At 40.7% G+C, this 23,823-nt stretch overlaps 1 protein-coding gene across 1 annotated transcript in view; it reads left to right on the top strand.

The window, feature by feature from the left end:
• LOC127788951 (uncharacterized) overlaps positions 1 to 13,404 on the top strand; it is a 28,204-nt gene extending 14,800 nt beyond the window's left edge. The window contains exons 8-12 of the mRNA XM_052317670.1: positions 20 to 219; positions 1,721 to 1,797; positions 2,304 to 2,405; positions 12,758 to 12,944; positions 13,046 to 13,404. Of these exons, the coding sequence (XP_052173630.1) occupies positions 20 to 219; positions 1,721 to 1,797; positions 2,304 to 2,405; positions 12,758 to 12,944; positions 13,046 to 13,144 (665 nt within the window). The 3' untranslated portion in view covers positions 13,145 to 13,404. The remainder of the gene's footprint in view (positions 1 to 19; positions 220 to 1,720; positions 1,798 to 2,303; positions 2,406 to 12,757; positions 12,945 to 13,045) is intronic.
• Positions 13,405 to 23,823: the final 10,419 nt, after the last annotated feature.

The following is a 23,823-nucleotide window of genomic DNA, read 5'->3' as shown; positions in this document are numbered from 1 at the left end:
TCGATCTCTTTCTATGAAGTTGAATCATATGATCTACCCAATAATCAGTGGACTATGCGTCCACCATTGAATGTCAAAAAGGGATGCTTAGCTGGTGCTACTCTAAATGACAAAATTTTTGCAATTGGTGGTGGAAATGGGACTGAAAGCTTTGCTGATGTTGAAATGTTTGATATAGATGTTGGACACTGGATTTCTACACGGTCAATGCTACAGAAGGTAATTCCTATATAAATCTTGGGCTGCATAGTACTGGTTTACTGCATATAAATCTTCCCTTGTTTCTTGGAAGCTAATCTTTGCAAGAGTACTTTGTATTCAACTAAGTAAATAATTGCATACAATTTCTTCATTATCTATCTACATGCAATATTTCCATTAATATAATAATAGTGATTTGTCCATTTGATGGGATGTAAACATGAAAAGTTGTAGCTGAAATACACCATACATTAGAAAAGAGTGATGGGGGAATATAGTTTTTTTGGTAAGTGGCCCAGAAGCATGTAGTTTTATGTCCATCAAGGTTGTGAACATTTAGAAAAAAATTTCATCGATCATATGATATTTTGTAAAAGCAGTTCTCCATTGGTTTCCATGCCATTGGAATTCTAATGGAGTGAGGCTGGCTGGGTTAAACTCTCCCCATCTCCAACCCCAATGCCCCAATTCCCGACTCGTGCCTTGCACCCTGCCCACTGCCTTGTCAAGGTAGAAATTCCAAATCCAAATATCCCCAACCCTTCGCTTTGTTCCAAATTTGTCTGTAAACCTGATTTAATGCAATCTTATAATAAATAAATAAACAATCACTTACAAAAAAATGAATATATAGGTTGATGAATACCAGAGATGACGAGCAAAAGTGGAGGCAGAGATACAGGTTGACAATCAGTTGCCAAGCTGAGAAAAATGAGAGTCTGAAAAGTGGTCAATCTCTTGGTGAGAAAAAAGGAAAAAAGAAAAAGGGTGATATGTTAATATGTAGATGACTTATTTGGGGAGGGGCGGTAGAAAAAATGGAGGCAATGTTGAGATGGTCGAAAGAGAGTAGAAGTCTGCATGACAATCAGCTGGAGAGAAAAGGAAGAAGAAAAAGTGAGATACAGAAAGGAGAGGTTCAGGAAAGATTCTCAGATCTGTAAATGAATGGACAGAACTCAGATCTATAGATAAGAGAGGACCAAGGTGAATGGATAAGGAATATACATAGCAATCTTAGATTTTTGAATTTGTAGACAGAGGAGAGGATTGAGCGATTGGTGATTGATCGAGAAGAGAGATCAGATCCAAATGAAGCCCCAAGGATATTATACATAAATAGTATGTTTGTAATTTTATGTACTACCTTAGGTGAGGCAGGGCAAGTTTTCTGTGCCTTATTCTGGACCTGAAAGATTCACCTGAAAGATTCAGGAAATTCCAGATCCTTGTCCCAAACTTGGTCAAATAATATTGATCCCGCTACTGCCACAAGTAAAATTGTCATCTCTACAGAATGTTTTCTTAACCAAATGAATGTCATCTCTACATGCCAAGAAATTTTGTTTGGTTTTCTTCATATTAATCTTCCAGGACTATCATGAACCAATTGCAAGTATTGTTTTTTTATATATATCTGCCTCCTATATGTTCTGGCAGTAGCAAATTTGCATTAAGTTGTTAACCTTAAAGTGATTTTTACTTGTAGGCTGTTCTAATGATTATGTTGTTTTTCCAGAGATATGCTCTTGCTGCTGCAGAACTTAATGGTGCACTCTATGCTGTTGGTGGATACAACGGGACAAATTACTTAAAGTAAGATCTCAAACCCACTTTATCCCATTGAACTAAATGGATGCGATCGCATGCAAAGACACAAGAATGTCCATGTACTATAAAGTGGCTTTCTGAAAAATATCAGTCCCGTGCATCAACTAGTTTTCCATATCTTCCTTCTCGATTCTTATTTAGCATGTGTAGGGAAGTATACCAGATTGTGCAGAGTCTCAGATCTATGGAAATAAACTATTAAGTCTGATACAGGTCAAATCCCCCTTTTCTCTGTTAACCCTAGTAGTTTTCTGCCTTTTAGATGTGGTATTAGAACATCAATCTTGCTGAAGTGAGAAGAGCTTTTCTTGTTTACGATCTCATTTAACTTATTTTCATTTTAGGTAGAATGTTTCTTTATATCTTCAATCTCTCCTGTTGAGGAAAATTATGAAAACTGAATCTTCCGTTATGTAGTTATTTCAAGTGAACCATAACCTCTCTCTAGTAGCATTGTCTTATAAGCGGTTGTAAGATTTTTTCTTATTCAGGTCTGCTGAAAGGTTTGACCCCAGAGAACACTCATGGCACAACATTGGGAGTATGAACACACCGAGGGGATGCCATTCACTAGCAATTTTGAATGAAAAGATGTAAGTCCATCTCTTTAAATTTTTAATCATTTCATTGACTCCCAAAGTGACATTGCAACATCGGCTCGTAGAAATTTCAGACTACTTAATTAAGGGCTAGTTTGGCAAGTCTTTCATTTTCAATTTTTTATTTTTGTTTTTATTATTTTGAAAACAAAAATTGGAAATGATGCTTGATTAGTTACTTTGGTCTTCAAAAATTTTGAATTTGTTGTGAAAAATGAGAACAACAAAAAGTTGTTTTCACAATTTTTGGTTTATTTTTTTTTTCCTCTTCCCTTGCTATCCCTACTGCTGGCTCCCAAAGAGGTGTAGTCTTGGTGGAGCCCTACAACGGTCACTTGTAAAGTCGGTACTCCATTAGCAATGGAAGAAAGGAAGAAAAAGAAAAGAAAATAAATATTCAAAAACAAAACTATAAATATTGTAACTTGGAAACTATGACAATATAATTTGTAATACGAGAAAACTGGAACCAAGGCAAAACGAGGTGGATAGCTGGTAGGAGCCTGCCAGTGGAGATGGGCGTTGGGTAGCTTTGGTCCCCAATATCTTGACCGGGGCTGTGTATGGTCTCCTGGGGGCACCTTTGGTATCGCTCAGGATTGGCTTCTTGTGTGCTTGGGGCATATTTACACTCACAGGAACAGGTTAGAAGGCACATGGCGATTCCTCACCTGCGTATGCCCTCCGATGTTTAAGTTAGTACAGTTAAGAAAATAATGCAATAGATAAGCAAAGCATGCTATTATTGAATATAAAATAATTAGACTTTTCTTAGCCAGAGAGGGTCAATCTTGCTACTGTTACAGAGAACCAGGGATGTACTTCCACGTTAGTAGCATTTGGACAAGCTTAAGAAGAATCCCCTCCCCCTCGGAAGGGCCGGTCAACCTACGGGGCCCTATGGGAAAAGGTAAGCCTCATAGCAGGCTGTCGAAGCAGGGTCTCAGTCCCTAAGAGACCTGTCCGGGCACAGCCCCAAGTTGGGTAAAGATGTCGCTAAATGTCCCCCGCTTTATCATACGTATTACTATGAAATATGAATAGCATATCGCATTAGCATGTTATAGGGTATCATCCAATATGTATGTAGTCAAGTGGCCGGTCTTGGGTGTTTCCTACTTACTATATAAGTGCCTTATGACCTGATCTTATATAAGGCCATTGCTGCTCGTAAAGCCTCCTCTATGGCCATCACATGAGCATACATGTCATACATATATAAATATATGCCATATATTATATATATATATCCCTCTATCTGGCTGCTATTATATATCAGCACGCATACATGTATTACATACATATATATATTATATGCAATTCGGCAGGGGAGAAGACTAGCGAACCAGCTGGACAAGGAAGAAGGCCAGAATGGAGGGCAGATAGCTCCTTGCGCGGATGGACCTCTAGGGAAGAGGGCTTTCCGAGAGGGACCTCTCGTCAAGAGGTCTCTCGAAGAGACCTCGTCGAGAGAATTTTACCCAGGGGCGGATTCAGAAATTTATATGGGGGGAGGCTAATTTTTTTTTTTTAAGTATAAAATTAAACATTACAAATTTTAGGGTGGGCTGAATTTTTTTTTGACTAAATTATTATTAAAATTTATTATTTTTTATATTAAAAAATTATTTTTAATTGTGAGCTATGCATGGATCCACTCCTGATCTTACTGAAAGAAGGGCGGAGGCGAGAATGGAGATGGTCGCGAGGATGGATGCACGGGGAGATGCTTTCTGGGAGATCAGGGCCTTTCCGAGGGACGCAACACCACCAACAGCCCATCTTCCTTTCTGAGAAGAGACCACCGAGAGGGAGTTGCAGTGACAGGGGTTCCCGTGAGGGGGAGTCCTCTCCGAGAGGCTTTAAGCCTCTCACAAAGATGCTGCCGAGAGAGCGAGATGCTCTCCTAGAGGGGTTTCCTCCTTCCCACGAGAGCTTGATTTCTTTGCCGTGAGAGAGAGAATTTGGCCTCCCTTTTGACCCTTTGAACTTGTTATTTATATCTTATTTGCCTTGGACCAATTTGCCCTTCAAGCTTAGGGTATTTACCCTTTTGCCATTAGCTTGGTTTTTTGGTTATTTGACCTTGGCTTCTTCTTGGAAGATGCGTCCTTGCTCGGGACCACTTTTGGGATTCGCTCGCCTTGGGCTTATTGACTAAGATACCCCTAGGCGTCTAATGACTAAAATACCCTTAGGTGGAAGCTCGGGAATTCTATGGCACAACAATTGCCCCCTAGTTTTTGCTTCGACTATTAAGTCAAACGGAAGACTAATGCCACTCTCGTGTCTACCTGCCTCGATGGAGAAAACTATTCTCTTAGGATTCATGACCTTGCGCCGACACTAAAACAAGATCATTCATTGAGGTAAGGCTTCGACAGCCATTCAAAGGCACAACCCACTACGTCGAGTGGATGGTGGAAGATATGAAGGCACAACTTGAGGCATCTAGAATAAAGAATGATCTGCTTGAAGGAAGGATACCAATGTGCCTCCAAGGAGCGACAAAATGGGATTCCAAGAAGCGCGGGCCTTACTGGCGGCGCAACGTTAGGAGAATAGCCCAATGGCTCACAAGCTAGAAATGCCATGGTTGCGATAAGATTTTGGGCTGTGGTCAAGGATATAAACAGAGATAGATTAGATGTTGAGTGCTCAGGGGCACTGGATTCTTTAGAGAATGGGCATTCGGGCGCAGATAAGCTTACGTTGGTGGTTTCGCTCTATTTAGACTCGGGCTTGAGCTAAGACGGATTTTTCTAAGATCGAAGTGCCTCAACAGGTCTATCCCGATATGATGCATTTGCCTTTGGCGACTCTCGCCAATGCCTTGGATCATCGCTCCTTCAAACTTGATTTGCTAAGCTTCTATGAGTGTCTTAAATTGAAAGTGAGAAACGATGTTGAACCTAAAATCATTGTGTTAAGAGTGTTTCTCTTTTCTGCCATTATCAGTGGCTCTGCTTACCTTATTTTAGGGATTCCATTGTTATTCTATCATTAACACTTAGTGAAATATGATTGTCCATGTATTCTACTTCAATCCCGTCGCTGCGTGTAAAAGCTGTCAATCTTCAGCCATTCTCCTTGATTTAAACCAGTTCCCTAGGCAATTGATGCCAATGCTTTCTCGATAACTACCATTTACCCTATAACCACATTCCATTTTATCTTGCATTGAAGACCAGCAGCCAGTGTCTCTTCTTTTCTCACCAAAAGACATCCCGGAATATATTTTCACATTAGGTCCATTCTCTATTCCATCTCTCTCTAGAAAGTTGTTATCTTCTGGTCTTCTTACATCATTATACGAGCTCCTGAAGCTCTTAGCCTTTATACTTGGGATAAGACCATCGTTCTCTCGAAGAGTTTTTTGGCTTCCGTTTCAGATCAAACCTGCCTTCACCAGCCGTTCTTACATCCCCCCCAATTGTTTCTCTGACAGGTCTACTAATTTGTCTTAGTTGAGAGTTTCCTCTGTATCCTTCTTCTTTGTACAGTTTTGTGCTTTTCTCTGGCTTCCTCGGACTTTCCTGACTCCATTAGCTATAAGAAATTTCATTAGAAGATATCCTAGAGACATTACGACTCTCATTTCATTTAGGAGTGGATGTCCCATTATAACATTGTATGCCATTGAAGGTGTTTTGACTATTATGAAATTAGCTTATCTGGTAGTACTCCGGGGTTTTATACCCAATGTGATTGTTAGTTGTATTGCTCTAGCTATAGGGATTGATTCTCCTGTGAAGCTGAATAGAGGAGAGTGGACAGTTTTCAGGCGATCCATGGAGATATTTATCTTTTCAAAACAATTCGAGTATATTGTCTATCGGTATTCTCCCAATCGGATGTTTAGCGATTACAGTTGAGATGACCAAAGGATTATCATGTGGCATTATAACTTCTCCTTGGTCAACAAGCGTAAAGGTGATAGCTTTCTCGTTGTCTTATATAGGCATCATGGAGTTAACTTGATAAACCTGTTGTGCATAGGCTTTCTTTGATGACGAAATGTGGCCTGCCACTGTTTCTCCCCCTGATATCACATAGATAACTTGATTAGTTGATTGATTGTCTAGCAACAAATTTTGCCTTTCTTCTCTTCTACTATTATCATGCCGCCTTTCATCAGTGCATCTGTCCCTACTCCCCGCCTCTTCTTTATGTCTCCTCATTTGTTCTGATAGTTCTTATAACTTCTGATTGAAGTGTGCACTTGTTGGCTCTTACAAGCAGGTTTACTAGGGTAGTTGGCTAGTCTAAGGCCAAAGATTCTTATAGTAAGGTGGACTAGGTTCCTTGAAACACGGTTGCCATTGCTATTCCAACTTGCAAGTCCTGTATTTCTAGCTTCGCATTGTAAAAATTTTCTATGTATTGTTGAAGGGTCTCTTTATTGTTTTGCTTGATGTTGAAAAGATAAGTCATGTCTTTCTTCCTTTGATTTTTCATGACGAATGCTTTGATAAATTCATATCTCAGTTGTTCGAAAGTGGATATAGAGCCCTTAGGCAGACTATTGTATCAAGCTCGAGCATGGTCTATCAAAGTTAGAGGGAAAACTCGACATATAATTTCTTCTTCCTATCCATGCAACACCATGAGCAACTCGTAGTTCTAAATATGGTTGTGAGGGTCGTTGTAATACTCAATATTTAATATCAAATGTATTTTTGAAAATTTTGAGGTCAAAATAAAATTTATCAAAGTTTCGGATCAATGTGTAATATTCAAAATTTGAACAAAAAGGTAAGTGACCAAACCAAGACGAAACTTGGAGGGTAAAAATGTTCAAAAAGTCATGGGATGTTAAAAACAAGAGATTTACAAAGGTGTTGGGTCGAAATTACGCGATTAGGGGCATTCAAGCCAAAGTGCAGAATCTAGAAATTGATAGAGGGTGGTCAAAATGAGGGTTTTTCTAGACTTTTAAGGGTGTAGTGATACATTCTAATCTTGTGGGGTCTAATGGAATAAGTGGAAAGTCCAGGATTTGAAGGATAAGGGAAGAATCGAGAAATACCAAAAATTGGAGGGTGAAAGTGCAAATAATGAAAATTAGGTGTGAAACCTGCAAATCACTGGCCAACTTTGCGGCGGCCATTGTCGAAACTACCAAAGGGCATTAGAATGATCTCCAGGCCATGATGGTTCAATTGAACCTAGCCATTGGCTGAGATTTACGGTGTGGTCCACGAGAATTAATTTTTAAAGAAAATCAAAATCTGGTAGGAAATTTCGAGGCAATTTGGTTTCCATTTAGCTTGATTTTAAGGCTTGTAATGATCATATTCGAGGCTTAAGGTATAGGAAAGCTTATGAATGGTCGAAATTTTGGTAGAAATCGGGTATAAATAGGGTTTGAATGGCCGAGGGTTTCAAATCAAATCGAAGTAGATTGATCGCGTTTTAGCAAGAATCGAGCCTCAAGAATAGAGGGCTTTTGTTTCTTTAGTGCTAGGGAGGATTTCTGTAGATTTTGGGAGGTTTTGGTGTATGTTTTAGAGGGTTTTAAGAAGCTGGCCAGAAAATCGGGTCTAGCCGGAGTCGCGCCTGCAACCGAGCGTTTGAGGGTTTTCCGGTGGTTGTTCCGGCCATCTAAGGGTACCTATAGGTTTGCCTCAAGAAGAGCTTCAAGGCCATATAGTTTGTTTGGCCATTGGAGGCCGTCGCCGGTGGCTGTCGTTAGAGAAGACAACTAAAGAAGACAGGGCGCGTGTGCTCACGCGCGGACTTCACTCTCAGCCACTCTCTTGGCGCGTTAGGTACGGGAAAAATCCGAAATTAATTTTATTATTTTTGTAAAATTATTTTAGGAAGGTTTATGCAAAAATATTTGGAGAAACTAGGTGTTAGGTATTTATTTTGGATTTTCGAAGGAAAGAAAGGTTTGGAAAAATAGAAAAAAAAGGAAAATTGAGAAAATTATGGAAAAAATAGAAATATTAATTTATATAGTCATAATGGTAAGCAGAAGATAATTTGGCTGTTAGACGAAAGGATTGCACGATTTTTGAGGTGTGACACGCTTTTCGAGGCAAAAATTGACTTTTTTAAAATTAAGGTGAGTGGTTCGATTCTAGTCTTACCGTTGTCTTGAAAGTATTTTGGTGTGTGTAGTGGGTTCAGGTGAGCGGTTCTACCCTCCTGAGCTTAGGATTGCATGTGTTTGGAACAGGTCCAACGAGCGATTATACCCTCCGGAGCTTGGGATATATCGTATAAGTGTTTTACTTACATTATTATGCAATCGTATGCATATTGGTCATATGGAATATTGCATCAACTATTTTATTTATGAAAGAGTCGGTGCATGGTACGTGTTTTCTCATGTCATCGAGGTGTTGATTTTATGTCATTGTTATCGGGATGGGGTCTTCTTGAGAATAAGGCAAGGTTAATCCAAATGATTAGGTGACATGGATGGGCATCCAGGGGTTAAGAATGTCGCAGCAAGGTCAACCCCAAAGATGTGTGGGATAGATTTCTCAAGTCAGACGTGTTACATGTGGTATTTTTCTGTATATGTCATGTTCATGTGTTATTCATGCATTCAGTAAACTGTATCATGCCATCACTTAGATGTTTTATCATCTAATCTAGGTTATGCCCCTGGAACATTCAACGTTTTAGCCAGAGATTGCTACAAGGGCAAGGACGTGGCTAGTTGAGGGCCAACAGAGTTTAGTGTGATAGCTGTTGTATTGTTTTGGGGCAGTAATATTTATTTTGATATATGTATGGATGGGCACATGATAACGTTATTATCATTTTGTAGCCTTGTAATACGTATCTTGCTATGTATGAACCCCGTGGTAGGTCACGGTATTTGATGTTATGATATTATTTTCCGCTACGTAATACTATAACTCGTTTAGTTTGAGACTATGGATCTTGTTAGCTAAATGGGCAAGATTGGGGTTTCCGGGATTTCATCTACATGTGAAGATTGTTCTTGAAATCATCGTGGGTGCCGGCCTGTTTAAGCATATAAGATTGTTCGTTGGATCGTTGTATGTGTCAAGCATGTTGAAAGTTGTTCTTGCTGCACCGTGCGTGATAATCATATAAAAAATAAAATTCTCGGGAATTCCCTTATAGTGGCACGCCCATCGAGGCGGGGTGTTACAGTCGCCCTTGCCTGAATATGCATATATTTGAGGCATTTTGAATTTCTTTGGCAGAGATTTCTCCATGATGGCTGGGGCGAAATGGATTCTCCTTTGAGGTTGATCTTTTGACACATGCAACAACTTTTTCTGCTCCAAGACTTCCTTGATCATCCTTTTCATATCCACCATCTCGCTAGCGCTAAATGTTGACGAGTCACCAATTCCATTGATTTTTTTTTTTTTCACAAAAACTCCCGGGTGGAATTTGGTTTTCATCAGTGAACATGCTTCCCATAGTGTCAAAGATACTTCTTCTTTTGAGAATCCTTTTGGGTGTTTCTTGGCCCTTTTCGGGCTTCCCCCTTTCCCGGCCTTGAATCTGATAAGAAGGAGAGTTGCTTGCGCAAGTCCTCCGAGGAGTGGACTGTGATCGAGTCCTTTGTGGTTTCGTTTGTCTGAGAACTTTCTTCCTGTACTTCTTGGAGAGGGATTGAGTCGGACACAAACTTTTTCAAGGTTGGCGACAATGCCACTCATAGGGCAATGTTTTGTAACAATCTTGCCACTTCTTGGACTTCTCGCATTCCTTTTTCATGTTGGTATTGCAAAGCCTCATACTCCACCCATGGTGCCATGGAGAGAGCATGTTTAGTTGGTTTGTGTAATCGTTGAGATGGGTCTATCGACCTTAAGAGTGCGTGTCTAGCTAGTCGTGGGAATAAGTCTCCAATCAATCCTAAGAGTGGGTCTCCAGCCGGTCCTAGGAATGAGTCCCTAGCCAGTCCTAAGAGTAAGTCTCCAGCTGATCTTGAGAATGAGTCTCCCATTAGATCGAAGAATGAGTCCCTCGCCGAACCTGAGAATGGGTGTCTCGAGTGGCATGAAATAGGTTACCCTGTGGCAATCTCGTGGAGCAAGGGAGGACATCTCGCATCTTGAGATAGTGCCCCAAATACTAGGTCTTTGCTTTTTCCTGACTCTGGTTGGTAGCGCTTCTCGTTTGGGCTTTGCAAACTGATTCATTGGCTTTTCGTACGTTTCCATATATGGTGTTAATTATTGCTAAAATACAACAATGAATTTATTTGACTGAAAACATTGTTTTTAGGCCACCTAAATGTGCAAGAAAGACAATAATCAGAGGATCCAGAAAAGTTCTCGTGCAAATATTTTGATACTTAAGTCAGACATTGAAGATGTTAAAGAACCAAGAGCAGTATTCACACCAGTATCAAAGATGTATCTTTTCTGTAATGAGGGTCTGCTTATTTATAGAGGTGCATGGAGCAATCTTAAGTTTGCCAAAATTAGGACTTTTACAAATAATGTTAATCTTTTACAAATGATGTTTATCTTTCTAGATGAATCTTTAAATGTTAAAATTATCTTAATTTGTGTGTTACGTGGGACCCTTAGAGGGGTGGGAGAATATGGGTCTCTCGCGTCAAATGTCATTGCGCGGGAGGGGAGAGGGGAACTTGTCATCGCCGGAGGGGGGCAGTAGATTCTCTATGTCCTCCCCATGCTATGGTCGGTCTCGAGCACAACGGTCTCGGACGTGACAGTCTTATGTCAACTGTCTAGTGCGTGACGGGTTCGCCATCGGCTGCCAACTGGCGTGCTTAGTCGTTTCTGTCTGCCGCGGCCATTACTGCTTGTGCGCCACTCATGTCCACCTTACGGTTGCTTCACTACCTTCCCACCACTTCTTAATTGTTTGTTATATATGTGTGTATATATAAATATATATATATATATATTAGTGGGTTTACATTATAATCATATAAACCCACTAATATGTACGCATATTATATAATATATATATAGCACTGTTGTTAGAATCTTACGATTCATGATTTGAATCGTACGATTCGACTTGATTCATATAGAAATCGAGTCGAATCTATAAGGTGAATCTAAAATCCCTTAGAATTGTACGAATCACGATTTGAATCGTACGATTCGACTCAATTCATATAGAAATCGAATCGAATTTATAGGGTGAATCGAAAATCCTTTAGATTCAATTATGAATTGGACGAATTAACCGTGAATCGCATGAATAGCATGATTCGTCTAATTCATCCAATTCATGCGACTTCGTTTGTATGTGCCCTTTAATCAAATATTCGTTCAATTTGGCTATCTTTGAAAACAAAGAAGATGATGAAAATGATGAAGATGACGATACTCTTGAACTTGAAGATGAAGATGATTGATAACTAGAGAAGATTATGGACAATAGAGTTTATTAGTAACCTTATAGTTGCGGATTTTTTTTTTTTTCTAGCTTGTTATTTTAAAAGTGATTTGGTTTGGTGCAATTTGAATTTAAAGGCAACATGAATATACTTTTATCTTTTGGTATAACTTTAAACTTAGCAAATATATTTAGAAGTTTATTTATTTATTTATATTTAAAAAAATTGATCATGGTGGGCATATTATTTATTTTTCATGGATATATATTATTTATTGTTAAAATTGAGAATGTGTATTGAATCTTACGATTCGATTCGATTCTCAATTCACGATTTATGTAGTAAGGATTTCGATTCTTGATTCGAATCTTAATTTCACAACTATGATATATAGTGGAATGGGAGCTGTCGCGCCTTCCACCTATGCTTGCTTCCTGCTTGGTTGCTTTAATATAATTGTTAATTGTGGGAAGCTGTTCTTGTCTTCCATATCCATATATTATTTAATTATAGCATGCATGTAAAGTTTATGATTTAAACAAAGCTCGGGCTCTACTCTCTGTGGATTAATTGCGTTGCTAACTAATCGTGGCATGCAAGTCTCCGGGAGGTCCATGGTCTCCCGCGGCAAGTTTCCCACGCCCGACTTCTGGGCTTGGGCTGACTTTTCTGGGTTGGCGAGTTGATTCTAACTTTTTTATTTTTAATTTATTAATTATTTTCTTTTGATATTTTTTCTCACAACACATCAAATAAAAACAAAAAAACTGAGCTAAAAAAAAAAAAGAAAGAAGAGAAAACCAAAACTGGAAACTGAAAACAAAAAACAAAAAACTGGAAGATCTATTAAACGCCCCTAAATGTTTTTTTTTTTTTTTGCGTTTCTAAGTTGTTACCATCTTCTGCTTTTGTCTACATAACCTAAGAGGAATTATATGTTTTCGAGACTGTTACATAGACTAAAGCCAAAGTAAGCTGGTACAGTGTTTTGGAACATATGATGATGATCACTCACAACCTTTTCCAGATATGCTATCGGTGGTTATGATGGAACTGCAATGATTCCAAGCACCGAAATTTTCGATCCTCGTGTCGGCTCATGGATGACTGGGGAGCCAATAAACCAGTCTAGGGGATATTTTGCTGCTCCCGTTTTGAAGGGATCTATATACTTGATTGGAGGGGTGGAATCAGGCGAAACCATTATAGAAACTGTACGTTAATATTCCATTGTTTACCCGCTCCTGTAGGTGTGCAAAAATGATCGATCACCTGATCTTTTGTTTTGTTCCAAATACGTACAATGGCATGGCAGGTTGAACGTTATGTGGATGGCCAGGGATGGCAAGCGACCAATCTGGGTGCCATCGGAAAAAGATGCTTCTTGTCAGCCATCAGTTATTTGAATGGCTGAAATTGAAGGTCAGACTATCACAGTACCTGCTTTAAGTGTTCATTCATTTGACCATTGCAAGGCTAAAGGATAGAGATGGTATGGTAGGATTGATGTAGTAATCAGTTTGTAGTTGCCTGTTTTTCCTTTTCTGTCTGTCAATATATATATATATATAGTTTTATGGAAGAACGTTGTCGTTTTGATCCGGTGAATGATGCATGATACATGCAGCTATGACACAAGTTGTATGGAAGGAGAATGATTTTGCTTTCTAATTGTTTGTTATTTCCTCTCCAAAATCCTTTGTATGATTTTTGTCATTTTAAGAGTAGAATAAGCTTTTTGTCTAATTTTAGAAAGAGGGTGCAATCAGGTCAGGATGCCAGGCAAAAACTGAAGGCTGTCTGGGCATATACGAGGCTCTCGGAGATATATCGTTTTTATGCCTAATTCTATCCTTATGGTGGTAAAAGGTCATCTGTCCAAAGGGTGATTTTTTTTTTGTTTTTTTCTGTAAGTCAAAGGGTGAGGATGTTGATACTCCTATTTTTTATGTTAATACACCAATTTGACCCCACCATTTTGAAAAAGCTAAAATTTATGACATTTTAATGCAACCATTCTGATGCTAAGACACTATTTTGACAAACTGCAATTTCTGGTACAAAATTGGGGCTTTCAATCTAATGTAATTCTGACGAAGGAATACCAAGATAAAAGGCATTTCTCTTAAAAGGGTAAAAGCATATTTTTGCCTTTAAACTTCTATGTTTTTGTCTGATATGTTGTGCCATAGAATATTCAAGCATTCACTTAAGAATATTTTTAATTAATAAATTCAAAGTTGATGTATTTTAAATTAATAAATATAATTGTAAAATTTATTAATGAGTAATCCGAAGTAGGAATATTTTTTTCAAAGAAGAAATCATAAATAAATGACAAATGAATAATTAATAATATCAATAAAGTAAATATGCATGATTTTAAGGATAAAATTGTCAAAGGGAAAATGTGACACTATTCCCTATAAATAACATAATGAAAAGAAGAGAAATGACTTTGACACGTTTTTCAATAAGAGAATTTTATGTTGGGAAGAATTTTTTTCGAGACCCATGGTGATCTCTTTGGGATAATTTCTTCCAGGACACAGTATAGGGACACTCTGCAATTTCTCTATTCTCTTGGGGAGAGTATCTAACTTCTTTTTGGAACAGCATGTAATTTCTTTTGGAGACAATGTGTAATTTCCCTATTATCTAAAAGACATTTCTCTTAAAGGCTAAAAGCATATTTTTGCCTTTAAAGTTCTACATTTTTGTCTTATAAGATTGTGGTGCCATTGAATATTCGAGCGTCCACTTAAGAATGTTTTTAAATAATAAATTCATATTGGACGTATTTTAAATCAATAAATACAATTATTGAATTTATCAATGAGTAATCCGAAGTGGGAATATTTTTCCCAAAGAAGAAATCATGAATAAATGACAAAGGAATAATTAATAATATCAATAAAGTAAATATGCTTGGTTTTGAGGGTAAAAATGTCAAAGGAAAAATGTGGCTCTATTCCTTATAAATAGCACAATGAAAAGAGGATAAAGGACTTTTGGCACACTTTCCAAGAAGAGATATTTTTTTTCGAGAAAAATTTCTTTCGGGACCCATGGTGCTATCTGGGATAATTTCTTTTGGGACACAGTATAATTTCTTTTGGAACACTATGCAAATTCTCTATTTTCTCCGGGAGAGTGTTTAAATTTCTTTCAGGGCACTGTGTAATTTTCTTTCCGGGTCAATGTGCAATTTCTCTATTCTCTTTGGGAGAGTGTCTAAATTCTTTTCAGAATAGCGTGCAATTTCTCTATTCTCTTGGGGAGAGTGTCTAACTTCTTTCTAGAACAGCATGTAATTTCTTTTCGGGACAATGTGTAATTTTCCTATTCTCTAGGGCCAATATCACAAGACTAGCCTTGAGTTCCAGTTGACAACCTTGTGATGACTCTAAATTCGCTCATTTAGATCAGCCAACAACTCTCCGAGGTTTATGCACAATATAAATGGAAGCACACACAAAGAATACGGGAAAATTCTAAACTTTATATTCAGATCCAAGAAAACAAAGAATGGCCTAAGCTTTGCTCCCTAAAAGCTACTAAAATTGCCCATCTAGCCACATATATACAGGGTACAAAATTACAAGCAGTTATACCCCATAATCGTCCCCTCAGACCCATAAAGGTCGCATGCACGATATGGAAAAACCATTTGTTAGGTTGCATGGCTCGCTTGGTCGACACTTGTCACGACTGCCTCTGTTGTGGGCGCGAGCAGGGCCCTCGTGGGCGCGCTTCATGCAGACGTGCCCTGTATATTGCAGGAGTATGTGGGGTCGTGCCTACATGATGTTGTAACTGCTCCCACATGTTGGTCTTTCCTCCCACCAAGGCTATGCGGATTTCCCCGTGTCTCGCACATCTCGGCTTGCTCAACCTGCTAGAGTGCCTCGCGTTTCTCGACCTGCGTGGTTACCCCGTGGCCTTTGCCCCACTCAATCGAGTCTAGCCGTATCCGTACAAGCTAGCAATGCCAACCGTCGCTTCGTGTGCGGGCGCCTCAACCATCAAGGCCCGTTCTCTCGCACATTACTGCATGTTTGTTGCATTCCCTCCCATGCTTGTTACCACTTTGGCATGACAACCTTGTGCCATCCAACACTTGAGCCTGTCATTCGCCCATAACCCATCATGGCACACTACCTCTTGTGCGACGATACTTCACCAGAGCAGGGCAACTTCCATTGAGCTTTCCAGAGACATCACAGACCACCACCAGAAGGTTCCGAAAACCTTGTTGGAAGTGAAAACAAGTACTGCTGTATGATGTCTTCAAACTACCATAGAGTTGTATTCCTTTCCCAACTTTCTTCCCTTTCTGGAGCTCCATTCCATCTTACTAAGTATTACACACGCTTGTTCTTCTTGCTTGCCCCCAACGTGCAATGGTCGAAGATTGCCTCAATCTCATGATCATGCTACACTCGAATTATTGGATGGGCCCTTTTAGCCTACACTCGACCATGTGTGTTGTCTTCATAGTAAGTCTTCAAGAAACTCACATGAAAAATTGGATGTATTTTTAGCCTCTTGGGTAATGTAATACCCGGTATTACATAGTATTGAAAATAAATAATTTTTGAAAGGATCTCGGGTGGTCCGGGAAGTCTAAGAGTCGGTTTCGAAAAATTAATTAATTAAAATTACCGAATTGGTGGCAGGGAGTGCCTCGGGACTTGGATGTCCAGGGAAGAGGACAAGAGATTGATGAGAGTCTCGAGATAAGGTTAATGACATTGGAAGCAGTTCGATCGGGAATAATTTTCGGAATAAATTTTGTATATACCCGAATGGGTGCTAGTACTGAATGGTCGTAGGGGACCTCCGGGAAGCTAAGGGGACCCTAAGGGTGGTCCGATTTTGCGAGTGAGGCAACCCTGAGGTATTTTCAAGTGGAATGAAGGTCCCGTGTAAGTTCAAGGGTGAAATCGACTTTGTCGAGTAAATGCCAGTTATTAATTATCGGAGAAATCAAGAGTTGGGAGGCTTGATGTAATTAATTTAAGCCTTGGAGGGTCCAAGTGCTATTATTAGAATCCCAAGTGTAATTAAATTTTCTTAATTGTAATTATAGAAAATTGGAGGGATTAATAAGTAATTTATGTGTATATATATATATGCGGGGAGTGAGTTGCTATGGAACATTTTAAATTTTGAAATCAAAATAGAGGGGGGAAGATAGCTCGTGAGATCAGAGGAAGAGAGAAGAGAGCATGGCCGAGAGAGGCATTGCGCGAGAGAGAAGCTGAGATCGAGAGAGGGCGGAAATAGTCGATGGTTGGAAGAAGAAACCGCAGTGATGGCGACCATGGCTGACGCGAGGCAGAGTAGCGGTGGACCTGCGACGGCCGCAGTGGAGGTCGACGACACAGCAGCAGCCTAGAGCGACGGTTTCGATAGCTTGAAGAAGCTCTAGCGCCGACAAGGGAAGCTTCAATGGCCAACTATGGCCGCTGGTTGCAACGATGGCTGGTCAAGCGCAAGCTAGAAGCATGTGCGCTGAAGACGGTTCACAGTGGAGGCTGGCATCAGCGGTGGTTGCGGTGCTACCAGTCGTGGCTGGCGACGGTGGCTAGGCCATGAGCAGCGACGACGGTCGGTTGCTGGTGCGCGCCATGGAAGAAGGAGAAGAACAGAGGAAGCAGGTGAAGAAGAAGCCGCGAGGAAGAAGAAGAATAAAAAGGAAAAGAAAAAAAAGAAAAAAAATAAAAATAAAATTAAAGAAAATAAAATATAAAAGAAATCTGGAAATAAAGGAGAAAATAGGGAAAAATCCTGAAAAATTCTAGAAAAATTGGGGAAAAGTCTGAAAAATTATTTTGGAACTCGAGAAGCATGCCAAAGGCTTGAAATTAGAGCATTGGGCGCATGATGGCAATCAAGAAGGCAAGGCCGGTGTGGGCGTTTGACTAGTTTTCTCCCCGAGATTAGTTGAGGTAAATTAATTTAATTATTTTCTAGTTATTTTCACTATGGGAGTTAATGAAATGTGAATAGTTGGTTGGTTTATACCATGGTTGGGGTTGTTTTTGTTGAGTTATTGTCGGGTGATTTTGCGGTATACGATGTAGTTGAGGGCATTGGTTGAATGCCGGATGTTAATGAAGTTGGGGTTTTGTGTGTTTGCCTCTAGGTTCGACCGGGAAGGCAGTGATCCTGGAGGAACTTGAGGTTTAGGCTGGAGTTCGTGCCGAGGCAAAGATGAGGCTTCAAGCCAGGTAAAGGATGACCCCATGTGGAGGCGGCCTTGCAAGTTGATAAATATGGTTTATAACTTCTTATGTAGCATTTGCATGTTATGGTAAACATTTGCATGATTTGAGTTCTAGTGGACCTATGGCCATATGGAAGACTAGTGTTGTGGGGGCTGATAGGTTGATGCCTCAAACCTTGATGGGTTGTGAGGATGAATGGGCTTAACCTCATGTGCATGCATTTGGCATACATAAACATGGTTATATTCATATTTACATGCATTGCACCCTTATTGAGTCTTTATGACTCATGAGGTTTCACCTCATGTGTAGATGTTGCAAGTTCAGATGCAAGTAGGAATGGCGCCGGGAGGTTATTATGGCAACTAGCTGTGTTGCCCGAGTTGTGTATTTTATTATCTCTTGTACGTAGCCATGTGGTGTTATGTATGTATACCCTTGTGAGTAATTGTATGTGTTGTTAAGCATTAGATGTATCTAATTGTTGTAATCATCATAGTGTGATAAATGATTGTGAGATTATTCGTTGTATGTGGCTTTAATTGTTGAAGCCAAGTTCAAACCGAGTAGATATCAACGAGGTATGTTCTCATAAATCTCCAATACTCAGCGAAGTGTTTGTTATGCTAGCTTTGTGCCTAGGTCATATTTGACTTGCTATGAGGCGAGCTGAAAAGAGGTGAAACATAGTCCAACCCTTCAGTTGTGGTTCGTCGGGTGAGTAATCCGGTTGATTATTTACCAGTGGCGTCTGTAAGTGGGAGCATGTCGTTACAGTTGGTATCAGAGCATGGCTAGCTATAAGAGTGGGGAAAGCTAGCGTGTTAGTGGTATCATGTATGGTCGGTTAAGTGATTAATGTGAGTAATTGCCAAAGTTTTGGAATAAAGGATGTTTGGCATGATTTGGGTGTAAGTCAGAATGTCCTCGCTGTTGAGTTGGGGTCGGGAACGATTGATTTGAAATTTTGAGATTTCAATGTAAGGTTGATTTGATAACCTTGAAAGTTGGACATGTGGTCTAAAGACCCTAGGGATTGGGTCTAAGCGTTGAAGCCTGTGATGGCTTTGCGGCTATGCTCGGATATTCCTACTTTAGCAATGAAAAAATACCTTGGGTTGAGATGATATACCCGTAAGGGGTATATAAGTTAAGTAAGAGGAGCCGGAAACCCAAGTGTGGGTGTCGGCATCAAGAAAACCTGAATATTGGAATTTGGGTGTATGGTATAGTGTTTTAAGGATGGGAACTCCTTGAGATTAAAGTGTTGAGGCTCGTGTGGGGACACGAAGTCGAAGCACAACTAGTCTGGGAGGGGATTAGTGGAGCATCCCTATGTCAGGGAGTTGTTGAGCATGTTCGAGGGAATATAGTTACCCTTTGGAAGTGGTGCAGTAAGGCTTGTGCGCTTGGGGTAGAGTGAGTTAAAGTGAGAGTTAGGTCGGAGCTTAGGGAAAAGAGTCATCAAAGGGTTGTGTGACGAGCTCCAGCAAGGAAGTAAGATAATGTTGCTCCCAATGAGGCTCTATGGGGAGTGTGCATGTAATGCATCTGTATGTCATGGCCAGTGAAGACGTGACGTAAGCAGAATCCGGAAGGACTCTGAGGGGAGTCAGGATGCTAGATGTATGTGATGCGATGTGATCGTATTATTATGATGATCCTAGAGAGGATGTGCCCAGGATATGAGTGGACCCTAGTTAGTTTCATGATGAAATGGGATTTATCCTAAAAAAGGATAGGTGGGTGGAAAATGGACCCTAGCGGGTGTTTATATGAGATGGAAAATCCCTAGTGGGTCGAGTTGGAATCCAGACTAGGGATAAAGGAGTTGGGCATGCGTAGATATGCGTGTGGGAGCCATGGGATTAGAAGTCCTGGTTGTGAAAGGCCAAGTGACTATTCATGTGGATGAGGGACCAATTAAACTCTCATGGTGACACTTGGGGTTTGGTGGGACGCTTAAGGTTGGGAGATGAGAGGTGAATAGACCCCCATTGTGATGCTTGGGGTTGGGATGACGCCTAAGGTTACGAGACCCTTGATGGGAGACGTGGAGGTCACCCAATGAAGGGTATGAGTGATGTGTAGGCCGAGGGTAGTGAATTGTGGCAATAGGACATTCGTGGGCTATGCACATGCAAGAAATGCCAACTTTGGATGCCAAGTGGGCAGGGGATGGTGAGCAATGTGGAGGCCCCGAAATTTTAGTTCCAAGTTATGGGAACCCGAGCGAGGCGTGCGGAAGGACCAGGCCCGGCGTAGTGACTGAATGCATTCATGGGTGTGCAAGGAGAGACGGGCGGTCTCTATTTACCTAGAGGGTAATGGTAGGTGCTCTATGGTTATGGGTGCCAGAACTTGAGGTAGGCTCAGCATGTCGGTTGTGGATTGAGAGATCATTGATAATCAAGCTTTGTGATGAGCTAGGAGGTGAAATGAATCATGATGGATTTGAATCCAATGTCATGGAAAGTTGGAGCTTTCAAATGTTGAGTGAAAGCCGTGAGGTATGATCTCGTGGGGTAAGATCATGAGGCCTTAAGAGGTGGAAGTGGTTGGAGAGTCTCTTAAGCAGTAAGAGATGTAGAGTCCTGAGGAGCGGGGCTCATGGTATGAGCTTGAAGTTATCAAGGCAAGGATAACCAAGTAAGATGGATTTGATAATATAGTGGTGGAACTATCGTAGCTCGGGAAGGCCTTAAGTAGCTTTGATGCTATAGGTGCAAGGCTCGAGGTAATGGATCTGATGTTATGGACCGTATGGCAGAGAACTAATGAGTTGGTTCGCGTTGAGGGCAAGTGGCCCATGGGCCTGAGCAATTTAGTGAACTGCAGGTGACGGTCAGATGCTAAAGATCTAGAGCAGCACCTTAGGAAATTTGGTTAAGTGAGACCGAGAATCTCTTGTAAGGGATAGGACATCTAGAGTAATCCTAAGGAAGAATCGTGGAACGCGGTAATGATCCGATAGATTTGTTGCCGAGTAGGAAGCTTGGTAAGGATAATGGCTGCGAGTGTGGTGGGGTAGCCTTGCCGTGTTCGATATCAGAGGTGGGACCGAAAGTCTTAGAGTCACACTATGGGTGCAAAGCAAATCAATGATGGACCTAAGCCGTGCTGTTGGGAACTGTTGTTGGGCTAGTGTAACGGAGCAACACGGTAGTGATGAATTGGTGTTGACTCTCCGAAGCACAGGGCAACACGATGGGGAGCCAGTGTTGGGCCAGTGTATGGAAGTGACATGGTAATGATGACCAGGTGTTGGCTCGCCTAAAGCACAAGGCAACACAGTGATTATGCAGATGGTCAAGGGTTGTAGATCTGTGAGACCCTTAGTAAGGGTGACGCAAGCTGTGGTCAGTTCCGCAACTCAGCTGCGAGTAATAAGAGATGTTAGGGCGTTGCACCCAAGTGGGGGGTTAAGCCCTTTATTTAGGTAAAGCGGTGTTGAGACGGCTTAGTGAAGGTTCAGGTGTTGTAGCATCTCAAGATGGTTGAGAAAGAAACCCATGGAGAAGAAATGGGTCTAGCGTGGAAATAACGTTACAGTTGATGCCTACTATTGACGAGTCTAATGCTAAGGACTACTGGATATAGACGGTTAGTTCACAGGAGGGACTGCAGCCCTCTATGTGGAGTAACACGTTTGCAGTGAAGACGATTAGACACCGAAGACCTGGGGTATGCTATAGGTTATGTCTAGGCCAGACCTAAATTTTCGTGAGGGTTAAAGTATCGTGGTAGTGCCTTTTGTTGTCATGGTAGCAGAACGTTCGTGAATCGATTGGGTGATATCTTATGGTGTGAAAACAAGATGTGTGGCGATGCTCATTGCAAAAGGATGCTAATGTGGTTATGATTAAATTTGATTGAAATTGATCAGGTAAATTGAGATAATAGACCCAGTGTGACCATGCGGTAACATGAGAAAATGGGTCGATTGGTGGAATCAATAAATGGCTCCAGAATGATAAGTGAGTGCCGTGGAGGGCGAGACTGTAACGCCTGCTCCCACTTACGGGTGTTAGTCATGAACAACTACCCGAATTGTCCACCTGCCCGACCTTTGGTGAAGGGTGGACCATGTTTCAAGACGAAATGCCCTAGGTGGGAACTAGGCTTCTCCTTCCCTTTTCTCAACCCCAGGATTCACTAATAGAATTGGGCTTCAACCACACCGCATTGCATTTAAAAGAAAACTCATGAAAATGCCCAACTGCCATTTTCTTATTTATATTTAATTCTTTTTCCATCCAAGAATTTCATCGGGCTCCAAAGTCCACCATTTCAATCCATACATTGATTGATTACTAAAATTTTGGAGGAAAAACTCAAAAATTTTCATTTTTTGAATTCCGGCATTTAACTCCAAAAATGCCCGAAAAATCCCTTTATTTTGAAAATTCTTCCCGGCCAAAAATCAATTTAGAAAAATTTCAGCCGGTAGGGCCCACAGCGCACCCCGGGGCCTGCACGGGGCCCAGTAGTGCGCTGGCAGCACGCCCTGGCAGTAGGCCGCGTGCCATGCTGCTGGTTGCGCGGCCGCCGGCACGCCCCCTCAGGCCCGCGTGCGCCCCGGCACCCCCGCACGTCCCAGCGGGCCCGCGCGCTGCTGCCTGCACCCCTACTGCTGCCTGCCGCCCCTGCTGCTGCCTGTTACCCTGCTGGCCTCCTCACTTCTTTTCCTTCTTTTTTTTTTTCTTGGGCTTTTACACCCCAAATTTTTCAGAAATTTAAACACCCCTAATTTGCATCAAAACCTCCACTTTTCTCATTCCAAAGCCTTATTTCACAAACAAACCATCTATTTTTTTATTTATTACAACATACCTCAAACATATCAAATTTTTTCCCTCTCTTAGCTACCATACACAACATGGAAGCTTCATACACATGAAACCAAAATAAAATACAATTTATTTTACATTACCAACCAAAATACATAGGCTACACAACTTTAGCCTTCAACACTCATAGTCATTTCTCTCCCATTTTCACCTTTTCCATGAGGCTTTTAACACCTACAAAGAGGTCCAACAAACCTCATGAGCTCAAAAGCTCAGTAACGGTGCATATGCAAAGTAAATAAAAGCATAACAAGTCTATGTAATGGCAAATGCATGCAAGCATGGTTAGGTTATTCCATCCTCACAACCCAACATGGTTTGAGGCATCAACCTACCACTTCTTTCCCACCCCCATAGCCATAGGTCTCATGTACAAGTAAAGCATGCAAAGAGATACATAAAAATTTATGCAACCTACTTACAATGCAATGCAAGGCCTCCTCCACATGGGGCCATCCCTTACCTCATTCTTGAACCTTCCAATCTTTATTTCAAGAGAGCTTCCAACATCATTTTCTCCCACCTAAAATGGCATTTCAACAAGCCACTTAATTTTTGCATACAAGCGTATCAAAAAATAAAGAGAAGAAAGTATACTTGCCTTGATTTCTTCATAATCTTCTTTCTTTCCTCTTCATTATCTCCTCTCTTCTTCATTTTTTTCTCCAAATGGCCAAAGGAAGAGAAGACTTCCCTTCTTGCCATTTTATACTAGTTCCCCCATATTTCAAGAATGCATCCTAGCCACTCACTAAAGGCACAATCCATGTGCTTAAGGGAAAACTAAATCTCAACCATCCATTTTGTAAACAAGACTTCTCTCTTGGAGAAAACACAAGAAGCACAATCCATGCCATTTGGTCTTTTTAGATCTCCACCCTTGATCTTGTCTTGAAATCCCAAAAATAGAATTTCTTTTCTATTTATTTAATTTGGTCATTTTCCCCCATCACATGAGAGACCACTTTGAATGACATAATCACTTTCTTTCACATTTAAATAAATCCCAC

Source organism: Diospyros lotus, chromosome 13 (genome assembly GCF_014633365.1).
Source record: "Diospyros lotus cultivar Yz01 chromosome 13, ASM1463336v1, whole genome shotgun sequence".
Lineage (NCBI taxonomy): Eukaryota > Viridiplantae > Streptophyta > Magnoliopsida > Ericales > Ebenaceae > Diospyros > Diospyros lotus.
The sequence above is the reverse complement of the archived record's forward strand: the minus strand, read 5'-3'. Positions and strand labels throughout refer to the sequence as shown.